Source organism: Octopus bimaculoides, chromosome Z (assembly GCF_046866305.1).
Source record: "Octopus bimaculoides isolate indiv1 chromosome Z, ASM4686630v1, whole genome shotgun sequence".
Classification (NCBI taxonomy): Eukaryota; Metazoa; Mollusca; class Cephalopoda; order Octopoda; family Octopodidae; genus Octopus; species Octopus bimaculoides.
In genome coordinates, this window is record NC_142944.1 from 28,234,248 (window position 1) to 28,249,366 (window position 15,119).

Here is a 15,119-nt window from a genome sequence, read left to right on the forward strand (position 1 = left end):
CCTGGCTATGGAGAAATATTATTTTGCTTGGAAACTAGTGGGGATTAGTGACAGGAAGGGTATCCAGCAGTAGAAAATTTGCCTTTGTTAACACTGGCCTATACAAGTATGAAAAAGTGGACACTAAAATGATGATGATGATAAATATCACCAATTTCTAACTCACCACTTCAGACTAACCATCTTTATACTCAAAAATAGAACAAAATAAAATCTGAGAAATTCAGTAAAATGCAGAAAATAAGCACATATAGTGCAAACGGGAAGTCTTTTGATGAAAAGGTTCTAAAATAAGGTTTGACTTTGTTTCTTGCACAGAAGAATACTTAGGTCTAGTTTTTTATCTTCAAACAACACTATTTGAATTGTGATTTCATGTGGTTAAAGATCTGCCAATAGTTGCAGTTTTTTGTAGTATAAGAATTTGAGTTAATGATTTAGAAAATTTTTTAATCAAACCTTTTTATCAATTTTATTGGCAGGAACTCAGATTAGAAGATTATCAGGCTGGTCGTAAAGGCAAACAACAACAACAATCACTTGCTCAGCCTCAACCTCAACAACCAACAAGTTCAAATTTATTTGGTACCTCAACTAGTCAGGCAACAACTGGATTTGGCTTTGGTCAGAATAAGACAGCTACAACCAGTAAGATATTAATGGAATAATTCCCAATTGAATTGTTTGGTTCATAGTGACATTTTAATTTCTTTGATAGTGAAAGAGGATTTAATATTTTACACATTGTATCAATTTCAGGAAAACTTCAAAGCAAAATAGTTTTAGATTTAATGAAGGAAGACAAATGAATAACATATTGAAATGCCACTCATGGAGTTCTTAGTTCATCTCAACTTTAACATAACCTTTCACAATCTTATATCAAGTAATTTGTAGAAACAAATGTAGACTGATTATCAGAACCCTATACAAGTAATATCGATCAATTTCATCTGTCAAATACCACAAAAGTTTGATATTAGCAAGGTTCAATAGATAAGAAAAGAAAACTCCAAAATATAATGATAATTTTAAGAACAAAAGTTAGATACAAAATAAAGGTAGATATTTTTCATTTTGTTATCTAACACATTTAATGTTTATTAACAAAATTTATATAAGTGTTGCAAAATGTTCTCTTTGGCTTAACTACATATTTACAAATATTGTACACTGATAATCAATACTATCAATTTCTACTGTAGGTTTTTAATTCCATTATTACTATATTTCTAACTAAAATAGTAGGATCTTTTCTCTTTTGCTTATTGTTTTCAATTTTTAAAATTCTGTTTCAATTGTTTTCAAATTTGATGTAGTTTTGTATGTTAATTATGGAAGTGAAATTAATTTTTGCTATAAATTAATAAATAAATTAATAGCTTTAAAGTTTGCAAATTTTAGGTAATTTTAGCCAATCGAAAGACACAGATGTTTGAATAATTGCTACTACCACCGAGGGTTGGCTTCACCCAGGCTTGTGCCTGTATCCATAGTAACAAGCCATACTTACTACTGCACAGCTGTTGATAACAACAGCTATGTCTGTGAATTATGTGGAGAGTACTTGCTCTGCAACCTAGTTCAGATTGGTGGTCCTGGAAAGATTTTGCGAAAGATGAAAGTCTTCTGAATATGTAAATACAACCTAGGAAGGATGCTTATTACCTGAGGAGTGTGTCATGAGACCAGATGTGTTTCTTTATGGAGTGCCACGTTGGAATTGCGATACACTAGAGGAATGCATATGTTGGTTCTTCCTGGAACCACCATTTACAGTGACTTGTAGAGAGCCTATTCTCACATTCTTGAAATTGATGATTATAATTTTCAACATAGAACAGTGAACCACAATGTTGAGTTTATCAACTCAAAAGATGCTACCCAGACTCAACACAAGGCAAAAGCACATGGACCTGTGTAAAATGAAGGAGTAAACAATGCTGTGTGTTTATGTGACACAGGAGATATGAAAAATAATTTGTTTGAGAAGCTCCTAGAGTGTATCTCAAATTTTTGTTTTTGAATTTTCACTTTAAAAAATGTATAGCTTACACAAAATCACTTGCAATTTTTGTTTGTAATTTAATGTTCATTTTTTTTTTTTTCAATAATTTTTATGTTTCCTTTTTGTAAAGAAAACTGCAATTTAGATCTGATATGTAAAGAAGACTTTTTCAAAACGATATATTTGAATCATCTATTAATTTATCCTGACAAAGCCTTTTTATCCATATATAAATATTTCTTTTCTAGCTGGTTTTGGAAATGCTAGGGGCAACACAAGTCTGTTTAATCAAAACCGTGCACCACTGACCAGTACAGGACTGTTTGGCCAACAAACCAAACCATTGTTTGCAAATCCAACTGATAGCTTGAATACAGGTTTTAGCTTTAATCTGAATCCGAATACTGGCAGTTCTTTGTTTGGCCAAAACCAGCAACAAAACAAGAGTTTGTTTAGTAATACATCTCAGCAGTCAAATCTGTTTAGTACAACTACAAATACACCTACATTTGGAACTGGAACAACTGGTTTTGCAACAAACCAAACAGTAAGTTACTTGACTATATTTAATTTGTTCTTAATTTTATTTTTTTAACAAACTGAATTAATGAAGTTGGGGTGACATAAACTGATCTATAAATTTTCTTTAATTAGCAAGCCTTTTTAGCTTTATAATCCATGATTTACATTGGTATTTACCTAAATATTTGATTATTTTGATTAAAACTGTTATTTTCACCCTAAAAATTTCTGCGTGAAATCTTAAATTTTTCAGGAAAATTTAGTGAATTTGGTAATACAAATAATGAGTAATAACATAGGTGTAAAAACTTGTGATAAAGACTCTAATTTATGTATGTATGATTTCTATACACTAATCAATAATTTCAGAGTACAATATACTTGCATTTATTTTAAAAGATGGTGACTTTTTACACTCACAGCTTTTGTGCTGTTAGTTTTACTGTTCAGTTGTTGCTGACATAAAATTGAATGCTTCATATTCAGAAAAGTGTGGTAGACAAAAACTTTCTATATTTTCCACAACTGGATGTCCTCCTTGTCACCAACCATCACCTATTTCTTAGTAAGGTATTATTCCCCATATCTAGACATGTTTTCTCAGAAGATTGGAAATAAAGGACGCTACTTACATGATGGTGACATTCCTTTACAAGTAAAGTTGTAAAGTCAAGGCAAAGAGACAGTAACACATGCACTCACACACACACAAATGATGGGCTTCTTTCAGTTTCCATCTACCAAATCCATTCACAAAGCTTTGGTCAGCCTAAGGTTGTAGTAAAAGATACTTGCCCAAGGTGTCACACAGTGGGACTGAACTAAGAACTGTGTGGTTGAGAAGCAAACTTCCTACCATATAGCCATTCCTGAACTTTTGTGAATTAAAAATTTTGAAATCCTCATTGCTTTTATTACATGCTTAAAGAAAAATAGTTATTTTTTAATGTAAGATTTTATTCAGCCTAAAATAGAAACCATGGAAATATTTATATAAATTTTAGGGATAAGAAAAGAAGATATTTGTACAGTTTCAAGGTGGTTTGTCATTGTTGATTTCTTTGTCAATTTTTCCTTTTGGGGTCAATTATTGGTCATTTTACTGATGTATTCATCTCAAGATGTTTAAAAAAAAATTTCTTCAGTCTTGTTCTATTGTTGCAATACTTTCAGAGTGGAGGCCTATTCGGAAACAAGCAAATACCATTTAGTACACCAAGTACCAATACTGGCTTCCAGTTACAGAATACTGGCAATAACCCTTTCAATAAACCAGCTACAATAACTCCTTTTCCATTTGGGTCAAATAGCAGCACTGGTGTATTTGGTGAATAACTTTTCTATTATTTATGTATTAAGTCTTAACTTGAATGTATACTCTTAAACATATTTAAGCATATTTTGCAAATAAGCTCATTTTCTTTGCATGTACATCTTTTTTGAAATAATTTGAAGTTGACTGGTTCTACTTATATCATCTAAAATATTATTGCTATTTGTTTCATAATAATGCAACACTACTAGACTGTTTATAAGTTTACATTTTTAGTTAACAAGCTTCTTAATATGAATGTAAACTTTAATGATGATTTTCAAAATTACTTCTTTTTACCCAATAGAATGTTATTTTAAAGTATTTACTTCTTTGTTTGAATATTAATGGCCCTTACTCTACATGATATTTGAGTGCTGTGAATTTTTGAAGATATCCCCTCCCCATTTTTTTTTGTCTTCTATTTTCTGAAATGTTTCACTTTGATGGATAGAAACTGGATACCACTTTCATGTTGTCAAGCAGGGAGTGTGAATTCTAAGTAATTTTGAAAGAAGACATAAAAATCTGCTTAAATATAAAGCAAACATAAACACATACTTGAATATAGTTAAACACCCAAGCATTTTTAGGAATAGTGTGTGTAAATTTGATTTAGAATTTTTTTTGTGTTTCAAATTTACCTTGTTTTTATTTAAGTAATTTTCATTTCCCTGTAAGATGTGTAACAAATTTTAATTAATTTAGATTGTATATAATTATTATGTGTTTTTGGTATTTATGTATGTATGTGAGTTTATTTCATTTAGTTGGTGTATATTTCAATTCCTAGTTTTCTTCAAAGACAAATTTCAGTATTTTGTTCTGTTTTACCTTAATTGTACATCTATTTCATTCTATTTTACCTTTATGGTACCACTGTCTTATGTACATTAAGTTCAAGTGAAAGCAATCTAGTAATTTCCACAATTTTTCTCCATTTAAATTTTGTTGTATACTCATTGAATATTAGCTATTAACTCATTTTCTATGCTGATGTGTAAATAAAATTTAAATAACATATTTTGTTGAATTTACCTGTATTTATCTGTAATTAGATTTGCTTTGAGATAAAAAAAAATATGAAACAGATGTGATTAAGAAATTATGTTCCAAAATATGTTGATATATAAAAAAAAAAGTTGTTCACGATTATTTTAGAATTTAATTGAAATGCATTGGGTGTATTTTGGTTAGAAATATAGTAACAAAAGGGTTAAATCCATTAATACTTGCTGGATTATATCTTTAGTCTTATCATTTCTTAAAGTCCTATAGTGCTTTCTCTATATAAATCTCTCACTCTGTTAGAAACTAGAGATTTTGACAAAATGCATTTAGTCATTGTCATCTTCATCATTATTTCATGTTCACTTTTCCATACTTGCATGGATTAGATGGAGTTTATTGAGGCACATTTTCTACAGTTGGATGCCCTTCTTGATGCCAATCCCCATCGGTTTCCAAGCAATGTATTCTCTTTGACCAAACATGTTCTTGCAGAATAGTGGAGATGACTGACACTGCTTGTATAACAGTGATACTCATTTACAGTTATTACATGATGTGAAGAGATGGGGACACATATACACGATGGACTTCTTTCACTTTCTGTTTTAGCCTTGAGCCAAAGCAAAAGGCCTAAGGTGCCATGCAGTAGGATTGAATCCAGGCCCATGTCGTTAGGACACAAACTACTCACCGCAGAGCTATGCCTCTGTCTCTAATATAAAAATGACAAAAATATAATTATTGCATGAACTTGAATGAAATTTGCTGATACTATATGAAGGTTGGTTTAAAAGTTAATAGGCTGACCAAGATACTCTCAGAATGTGACCAAATGAGCTTTTTTCAACATAGTCCTCCTTGTGATCCACACACACACACACACTTCCACTGGTGTTGTAGTGCTTGTATTCCATTGATGAAGCTTTTAATCCTGTTGGTCAAAAAAGTCTTCAAGAGCAGATATGATGTCATCATTGCTGCAATACTGGTTCCTACCCAAGTATTTTTTTGATGTTGGGGAAAAGATGATAGTCAGATGGAGCCAAATTAGAAGAATAGGGAGGGTGATCAACTATTCAAAGCTATAGTCACATACAGTAGGCATTGAAACCAAGGACTTGTGTGCTAGAACATTGTCCTGATGCAACAAGACTTCTTTTGTCAGTTTTCCTGGGCACATGGTCTTGATAGTCTTTTGTAACTGCCTCAGCAAGTTGGCAAAGTGCTCTCCATCAATGGTATGTGTCCCCCTTTTTGAGATAGTCATTAAACACTTCCTTTTGCAACCCCAAAAAACTGAGATCATCACCTTCTTTGGAGCAGGTGAGGTGGGGTGTTTCCATTGCATTGATTGTCTCTTTGTCTCTGGCTCAGAGTAATGAATCAAGCACTCATCTATGTCAGCATGCATGTTGTTGGGGGCTAAACCGTTTTTTAGCATGTACTTGATCCAGTGCTAAATTTTGTCCGTTTTCAAGAGAAACCACCATTAGTTACTTTTTTGAAGTCTTTGAATGGTCAGATGTTAGTTTACTGGGAAAGAAACAATGCAGTTATTAATGTTTAGCACACTGATTTGTCCCTAGAAATGTTTCCCTTGTCACTGCATTATTTTTGAGGGAGAAAAAGACATGAGCATCTACTCTTTTAAAATGGTTATAACTTGCATTGTATTGCATATACAGACCTGATTTGTTTGCATATTAATAAAGGAATGGATGAGTAATATTTTGATGTAATGCATTATGTTCTACATGCATGTTTTGAAATTGCAAAGAAAAGAAAAAAAAGAAACAAGCAAAAAACAAATGTGTTGACATATTTTAATTATACCTTGAATATTGTCTGTGGATGCAGTCTACCTTGTAGTACCTCTGGAAGCAGGGGTATGGACAGAGTGCCCTATCACATTTTCTGCACATGAACTGAGTCTGGTAGTGCTTATTTTCTCTGTTCAAACAAATAGCACAATTTGGACAAGAAAGCCTGCCAGATTTCAGGTGCTTCGGATTAATGATAGGCTGGCCTTCTGTTAACACCGGCCTTTCTGAGGGAGGGGCTTCTGTCCTCCTACCTTTTGTGTGAGACACACCTGACTGGTAGAGAATGTACAATTTTAGCCTGAACTTTGTTCCACCACTTGGTACATCTGTACAGCACCATGTAACATGTTATCTGCTTGTCTATTCTGTGCTGTGACCCTCCCCCAATGTGCTGAAAGTAGGGCTACACAGCAGATGGTTTGTACACAATCCTGGTATGATCTTCATGACACTATGAACGAACTTCTCTTCTGAAGGTCTCAGCAGACTGGGCAGTCGTCAGAAGATTCACAGGCCTTTTGTCATAGCAGGAAATGTACAAAATGTGTCCATCTCTGTGTGTGATGGGGAGATCGCCTGCTTGTGGTCTTGCTACTTTAATTTCACTGAGCACAACCTGACAGTTTACACACTGTGCCACATGCCCCTGTTCCATGTTGGGTCAGATCCTGAAATAATGCAGGCAACGAAAATTCTACATGTAAATGACATGGTCCTTATTTTGCACATTCTCTGACAGGGAGGAAACCACTTTATGTGCAACACCAGCTACCCTTGGTGCCTAGACTGTTTCTTGGCCGAAGTACAGCTGCCAGTTGTAGACATACCCAGTTTTCACGTCAGCCTGGCTCCACTTGGTTGGTTTTGCTGGAATGTAGATTAGTAAGCCTATTCCTCCTTTGAAAAGAATCATACTTTTATCCGCTGAAAGATCCTTTCCAGGATAAAAATATTTCTGCCAAAGTGGCCCTAGCTTTTCAAAAATTGGCTGCATCTTATGTGCTCTATCATGCTCAGGGTGATTCTTTGGTTTTGCTTTGTAGTTGTCTGAAAGATGGAAAAAGGACAGGATTTACTATAAACATAGACTCCATCCTCACCATCACCTCCATTCACTTAACCGTCGATATCTAAGTGAATCCCTCAAAATCATCATCTGAGTTGGAATCAAAGAAAGCTTCATCAGATGCCGGAGTGGCCATTTTCATCCAGATGAAAAACAACAAAACCTATAGTTTATTTATAAGATTGTCTACCTTGTAGCGAGTGAATAATAATGCAAATGGTGTCAGAAAACAGTTTATCCTTTCTGAATCAAAAGTAGGCTGTTTCCAGCTTAGAATATCTGAAAGAAACTTTGTGAAGTGTTTATTTTAAGCACCCTTCTCAAGGTGACACAGTGCACCTGCAGGTACAACGGAGAAAACTCATATGGAAACTGATTGTGACAGGAGTGTGCTAACGGTTAATGAGTCGAAATTGATGAATGCAAGATTACAAATGTCTAGCATCAGTTCTTCATAGCCTATGAACTTTTCAGCCTACCCTCATATAATGATCATTAGTATATATTGTGAATAGGATTTTTACCTGTTATGCCACTTTCACCTGCCCATGTAGGTTGAATACTGGTAAAATAATTAGATATTAATAGTTTCACAATAGTACATGATTTCAATTTCTGGGCATTGATTTCTTGTCTCAGAGTTGAATCTTTGTTTGAGTTAGTCTCTTTAATTTGAAGCTGTACAACTCCCATTGGAAAAAGTATTCTGAGATATGCCTTTGTCTCCTGCATTTTGAGATTTTGTAAAGCCCAACTGAATAGTGTTATTTACTCTTATTACAATAATTATGCTCTCATAAACTTACCATTATGCAGAGATTTTCTATTTAAACCAGCCATATCTGGCCCAAATATTTTATGTTTTATGTTCTAACTGACCATATCTGGCCTCTAACATCTATCCTACACTGTCATTCTAAAAATGAACAGTCACATCATCAAAATCTTGAATCTGCAAGATAATGTATGATTCATTCGAAACATTGTGAATAAATAAGCATTATATTTAAGAGTAATCTGAATGCTGAAGGATTAAAAATATCTATAAGTTTGTACTTTTAATCTTTACTTGTCCCTAACAAATGCATCAATGTCATGCCAACTATGTGATAACTCCATTCTTCCTCAGAATTAATAAATCCTCAAACCACTTAAATAACTGATGAGAGAGCAAAACTGAGTGGTAGAAGCGTTGTGTCCCACCCACATGTAACAACAAACTTTTCACACACCCTACCCCAAGAGACCGAACTACATCTCTTTTAAACTGCATCTTTCTCTTCCTTACATTTCTTCTTCATAAACTATGTCTCCCACTCCCCTTCCCTGCCCTCACTGCCCTGCTCACAGTATTGCTGCTTCTCCCCCCCTCCCACCTGTTTTTATACCCATGTTTTTGCTAGTCACTTCGTCCTCACTTCGTCCTTACGCCTTCTTAGCAATATCTGACTGCATGTATTATGACTTCCTTACTCTACCATCACATTTATGCTTTGATCCATGTATCTCCTCTACAGCAGCATATCTGTTTCTGCCCTCATTCTTGATCATTCTCCTTTTGCTTTTCTTTCTGACTAGGTAACCAAGTACCTCCTTTACATCAGTGCACCTGTTTCTGTCCTCTTTCTTGTACCACCCTCCCCCTTCCTCTCACTCTCTCTTTCTCTCTCCCTCTGTGTAACCATGTACCTCCTCTCTATAGCAAGACTGCCTTTTCTGCCTTTTAATTTCTCTGTTATCTTACCTTTCATCATCTGATACCGGATCACCTCCTCCAATGCTCCCTCTGTTATAACAAGGCACCTGTTCTGTCTCTCTGTCACACTCTAATCTTTCATCATCTGACACAAGTTCCCCTCCTTAAATGCCCCTACCTCTCTCAAAATTCTTTGTCTTGTGAATTATTTGGTTATCTTGCCAGTGCTGGTGTCATGTAAAAAGCATCCAGTCCACACTGTTAAGTGGTTGGCATTTGGAAGGGCATTCAGCTGTAAAAATCATGCCAAAACTAACCTTGCCTGTGCTGGTGCCATGTAAAAAGCACCGAGTCCACTCTGCTGAGTGGTTGATGTTAGGAAGGGCATCCAGCTGTAAAAACCCCACCAAACTACCAAAACAAACACAGTAGCCTGTGGTAGTCTTCTACTTGGCCAGCGCCAGTCAATCATCCTACCCATGACTGCATGGAAGACAGATATTAAACAATGATAATGATGATGATTTCAGTGTCATCTTTAAACAGCAAAGTCCAAATTCATTTTTGTAATTAAATCATAAATAAATAATATCATTAAATTCTAACTCACCACTAGAGGTAGTAATTGCCATTATGCTTCAAAATCAAAAGAAAAAAATATGCTGGAGATATTTGTTTGATAAAACAGAAAAAATAGACAAGCATGTTGCAAATAAGAAGTCTTTTGACTGGAAGTTCTAACACAAAAGGCAAATCTTTGTTTCTTGTGTAGAAAAGTACTTACCAACAACATTTGAGCTGTGTTTTCATGCAGTTTAGGATTTGGAGGTGGTTTAAAAGTTAAATTTATATTTAAATTTAATTCTGTATTCAGAACTATATTTTATTAGACATTTTAAATGACAAATAGAAGCACTGATTTGGAAATTTACAAATATTTGAAGCATTATAACTTCACCATCTCATAGCTTCATGATTTTGATGACGTGACTGATTATATTTTCAATGACAGTGTGAGAGTCTAGATCTGACCAGTTTGAACATAATATAGACAGAATATTTTGGCCAGATATGGCTGGTTTAAATGCATTGTTTTTAACATTAATTCTAAACAATAGATTTGTTGTCTCATGGAAAATTTGAAGTTATTCAGCTGCAACAAAGGTGTTTTTTTCTTTTCTACTTCCAGGCAGTGTATCTAGAACTACAGTATCCATTGTTACTCACGCTATTTTTTTTCTTTTCTTTTTTGGGGAACATATCACCACTATTTTTAAGAGGTTAAGTAATCATGTAGACTCCATTATTGGCTTGAAAGGAAGTACACTAAACTTAGTTTTTGAGTTACATTTATTTAGGTTTTTCATTTGTTACTTAAAAGTTAGTGGAGATGTAACAATATAAAGTATTAGTGGTGTAGTAATATTATTAAGGATTAGAGGAAATACAAGGAGTAGTAGCAATGTAACAATATTAAGGATTAGTGGAGATGAAGCAGTATTAAGGGTTATTGGAATAATAGTATTGATGGTTAGTGGAGGTGTAATTATATTGAGGATCATTGGAGATACAATGATATTAACACCTTGATTTTTGTTCCTAAGATGATGTCTCTCCTGTTCTATATGTGCTTATAGAGTCTGCCAAAGGCAACTTGTGCTTTAGTGAATGTGACATTTACTTTGTCATCAGTGACAACATTTCTGGAGAGTGTGTTGCTAAGATGTATGAGAACATGTGGAACAGAAACAGAACCACCCTAGAAACACTGATTAAGGTGTATTGAGCCATAGTTCTCAAATTTCTGCTCTATGGCTGTGAAACATGAGTGGTCTACCAACATCATGTAAGGGAATTGAGCCATTTCCACTCACCTTGCTTCAGAAAACTTGGTATAAAGTGGGATGGCAAAATCCTACTGAGGAACTCATGTCTGTTAGTCTGTCAAGCATCTACACCATCTCAATACAATCATAGCTTCTTGGTAGGTTATGTAGTTTGCATGTCAGACCACCAACTTATGAAGAAACAATTATATGCAAATACTTCCAAGGAGGCCAGAAAAGGAAGTTAAAAAGCTTCTCTAAAGGCCTTCAGCATAACCATGTCACATGGGGGCAAATAGCACAGGACGGGGGCAAGTGATGATCAGCTGTTCACAAGGGAATTCATACATGTGAAACCAATAGATTTGCTGCAGCTAAGCGATGCAGAGAGGCCAGGAAAACCAGTGCCATCCAATTCTTAGCTACTATCACCGTACCCTGTCCATCCTGCTGGAGAAAGTTCCAGGTGCAGCTTGGCCTGATCAGTCACTAACACTCTCATGAAGCCTGACTCCTACTTCAGGATGACTAGACAGTCCTTGTTGCCCTGACAGATGAACAAGAATGATTTTGAAAAATCAGTGGAAATGTAATAATATTGACAGTCAGTGGAGATGTAATGATATTGAGGATCAATGGAGAGGTAGTGATATTGAAGAGCAATGTTAATGTAATGCAATTGAGGATTAGTGGAGATATACTGATAATGAGGGCTAGTGAAGAAGTAACAATATAAATTTACCTTTATCATTGGAAGCAATAAACCATAATATTGTTATAGTTAGTTTTTCACTACCAAATTATTTAATAGCATATATGAATTTTTTTTTATTTTCTCATGCTATCAATACAAGGTAATACTAATTTTGGATTTGGAGGCTCAGGATTTGGTAGGTATTTTGAATACTTTATTGTATTCTCAGTTTTGTGAATAAGTCATTTTTATATTGTTTTCAGTTATTAGAAGTTAGATGTGGCATAATTTTATGTGTATATTTTAATAAATAAGCACTTCTATTCATACATATTTGCACTTCGGAATTTTAAGATTCATAATAGTTTACTGAATTATAGAATAACATTTATGAGAGCTGTTTACATTGACCACTACCAACAATTGTTTAACTTTTAAAGCAGGTACTGTATTAAGCATCTTGAAAATAATATTCTGAATTTTCACACTCCTGTTGAAACCCAATTTGTTGTTATGTAATCTTGAATTTATGTTTGGCTTCAGGAACTGATGTGGAATAATTGTTTTACATCTAGAAATAAAATCCTTTTCATCAATTGAAAACAAAGCAGTTTTTGGTAGTGGTGGTTCACTTGTTATTCACTTTGTATTTATGTCATTTGTGATGATAAAAGTCAGAAATTCAGAAAGCACCTTAGAATGAGTTTGTTTCTTCAAATGCTTACATTGTATTTACTTGTGATGGTCAGAATTTTGTAAAAATTGATATTGTAGAAATGATTTAGTTTTCTTTAATTGTAAATAGTCATTTGTGCTAGAAATGTTGTGTGTATGGTTGTTAATTACAATGATAATTTAAAAACAGATAATTTTAAGAGATAATTAAAAGAAAGAACATGTATTAGGATGGCAGAAACATCTAGCCCATGGCGGCGAGCTGGCAGAAATGTTGGCACGCCGGACGAAATGCTTAGCGGTATTTCGTCTGCCATTACGTTCTAAGTTCAATTTCCGCCGAGGTCGACTTTGCCTTTCATCCTTTCGTGGTTGATAAATTAAGTACCAGTTGTGCACTGGGGATTGATGTAATCAACTTAATCCCTTTGTCTGTCCTTGTTTGTCCCCTCTGTGTTTAGCCCCTTGTGGGCAATAAAGAAATAAGAAACATCTAGCCCAGAGTTGCACCATCAGACTCATCACAGTCCATGCTGTTGTGTGAGAATTTTGTCAGCTATATAGGTAGGTGGCCCTTGGCAGCTTTGGTGTTACAGTAGAAAAGCCTGAAACTGCTGCAGAATTGCTTCACTGCTTGATGAGATATTGACTCCTGCATTCAGGGACTGAGTGCATCAGCAACCCTCAGCACTCAAGTATTTATTTGAATGTGCAAGCATCACAACAGGGGGAAAAAAAAAATCCTTGACCTTTCTGAAGCTTTCCCATACTAGAATTTATGGTTGGGCAAAATTACTCACTTCAGTAACTATATAAGCATGCATGTATTGACAAAAATTTTGATTAAAGAAATCACCTGAAAAATTATAAAAATTCAGCAACATATGCATAGATTTTAAAGTAATTGTTACAGAATTTAAATAAACAACAGAGGAAGTGATTAAAGTTTTTCTTACACTCACATGACAGGTTTCTACACTGTTTTTTGCCTACCAGATTCACTTAAACTGCATTAGTTTTGAGCTATAGTATGAAAACATTTCATCAAAGTGCTGTATAGTGAGAGTGAATTTAAAATGTGTGGTTGTGAAACAAACTCTTGAACCATACAACCACATGTCAGTGTATACATTCATGCATGTACATGTGCATATTGTCGTCATAATTTTAGTGTTTACTTTTCTGTGCTTCATCATCATCATTATTTAATGCTCATTGTCCATGCTGGCATAGGTTGGATGGTTTGACCAGGGCTGGTAAGCTGAAAGGCTGCACCTAACTCCAGTCTGATTTGGTATAGTTTTCTGTAGTTGGATGCCCTTTCTAACACCTACCACTCTGAGAGTGTAGTGGGTGCTTTTACATGCCACTGGCACAGGTGCCATTTGTACGAAACCAGTACATTCTATGACTGCAATTTTACTTGGCTTGATGGGTCTTCTTCTCAAGAACAACAATGCCAAAAATTATTTGTCATTGTCTCCATGAAGCCCAACACGTGAAGGGAGCTTTTCATGTGCCACTGGCATCAGCCACTTTGCCTCTGTGAGGCCCAAAACTTGAAAGGTGCTTTTTATGTGCCTGTCATATGTGTATAGGTGCCAGTTACATGACACTAGCATCAACCATGACTATGATTTCACTTGGCTTGATGGGTCTTCTCAAGCACAACATATCACCAAAGGTCTTAGTCACTAGTCATTGCCTCTGTGAGGCTCAAAATTCAAAGATCATGCTTCACTACCTTGTCCCATGTTTCCTGAGTCTACCTCTACCACAGGTTCCCTCCACAGTTAGAGATTAGCACTTCTTCACACAGCTGTCCTCATCCATAAGCATCACATGACCATACCAGCACAGTCGTCTCTCTTGTACACCACATTTAACACCTCTTATGTCCAACTTTTCTTTCATGATGCTGACACTCTGTTGAATATGCACACTGGCATTGTACATCCAGCGAAGCATACTGGCTTCATTTCTTTCAAGCCTACACATATCCTCAGCTCTCACAGCTTATGTTTCATTGCCGTATAGCATAGCTGTTTGCACACAAGCATCATACAATCTGCCTTTCACTTTGAGGGAGAGGTCCTTTGTTGTCAGCAGAGGTAGGAGGTCTCTGAACTTTGCCCAGCCTATTCTTATTCTCATAGCTACACTCTCTGAGCATCCAAAGTCAGATACCCTTCCTGATGCCACCCACCACTTATTTCGAAGTGAAGTAAATAATATTCTAGATATTTGAACAAGAAACAACTTGAATGTGGTTACACAGAGACATGGAAATAAACGACAAGCAAACAGTAGTTTGCATGGACGTGCACATACAATGAGCTTCTTTCAGTTTCTGTTTAAGTTCATTTACAAAGTTTTTGGTGGCCCAGGATTATAATAGAAGACACGTGCCCAAGATGCTGTGCAGCGGTACTGAGCTCGAAACCTTGTCATTGGGAAGCAAACTTCTTAACTGCAGTTACACCTGA

The 15,119-nt window shown here is 35.1% G+C and overlaps 1 protein-coding gene across 1 annotated transcript in view; it reads left to right on the forward strand.

Annotated features, from left to right (window-relative positions):
• The window catches only part of LOC106867789 (nuclear pore complex protein Nup98-Nup96), a 64,712-nt gene that overhangs the window by 1,955 nt on the left and 47,638 nt on the right, over nt 1-15,119 (forward strand). The window contains exons 2-5 of the mRNA XM_089365319.1: nt 442-648; nt 2,257-2,555; nt 3,704-3,857; nt 12,119-12,154. Coding sequence (XP_089221445.1) covers nt 442-648; nt 2,257-2,555; nt 3,704-3,857; nt 12,119-12,154 — 696 coding nt within the window. The remainder of the gene's footprint in view (nt 1-441; nt 649-2,256; nt 2,556-3,703; nt 3,858-12,118; nt 12,155-15,119) is intronic.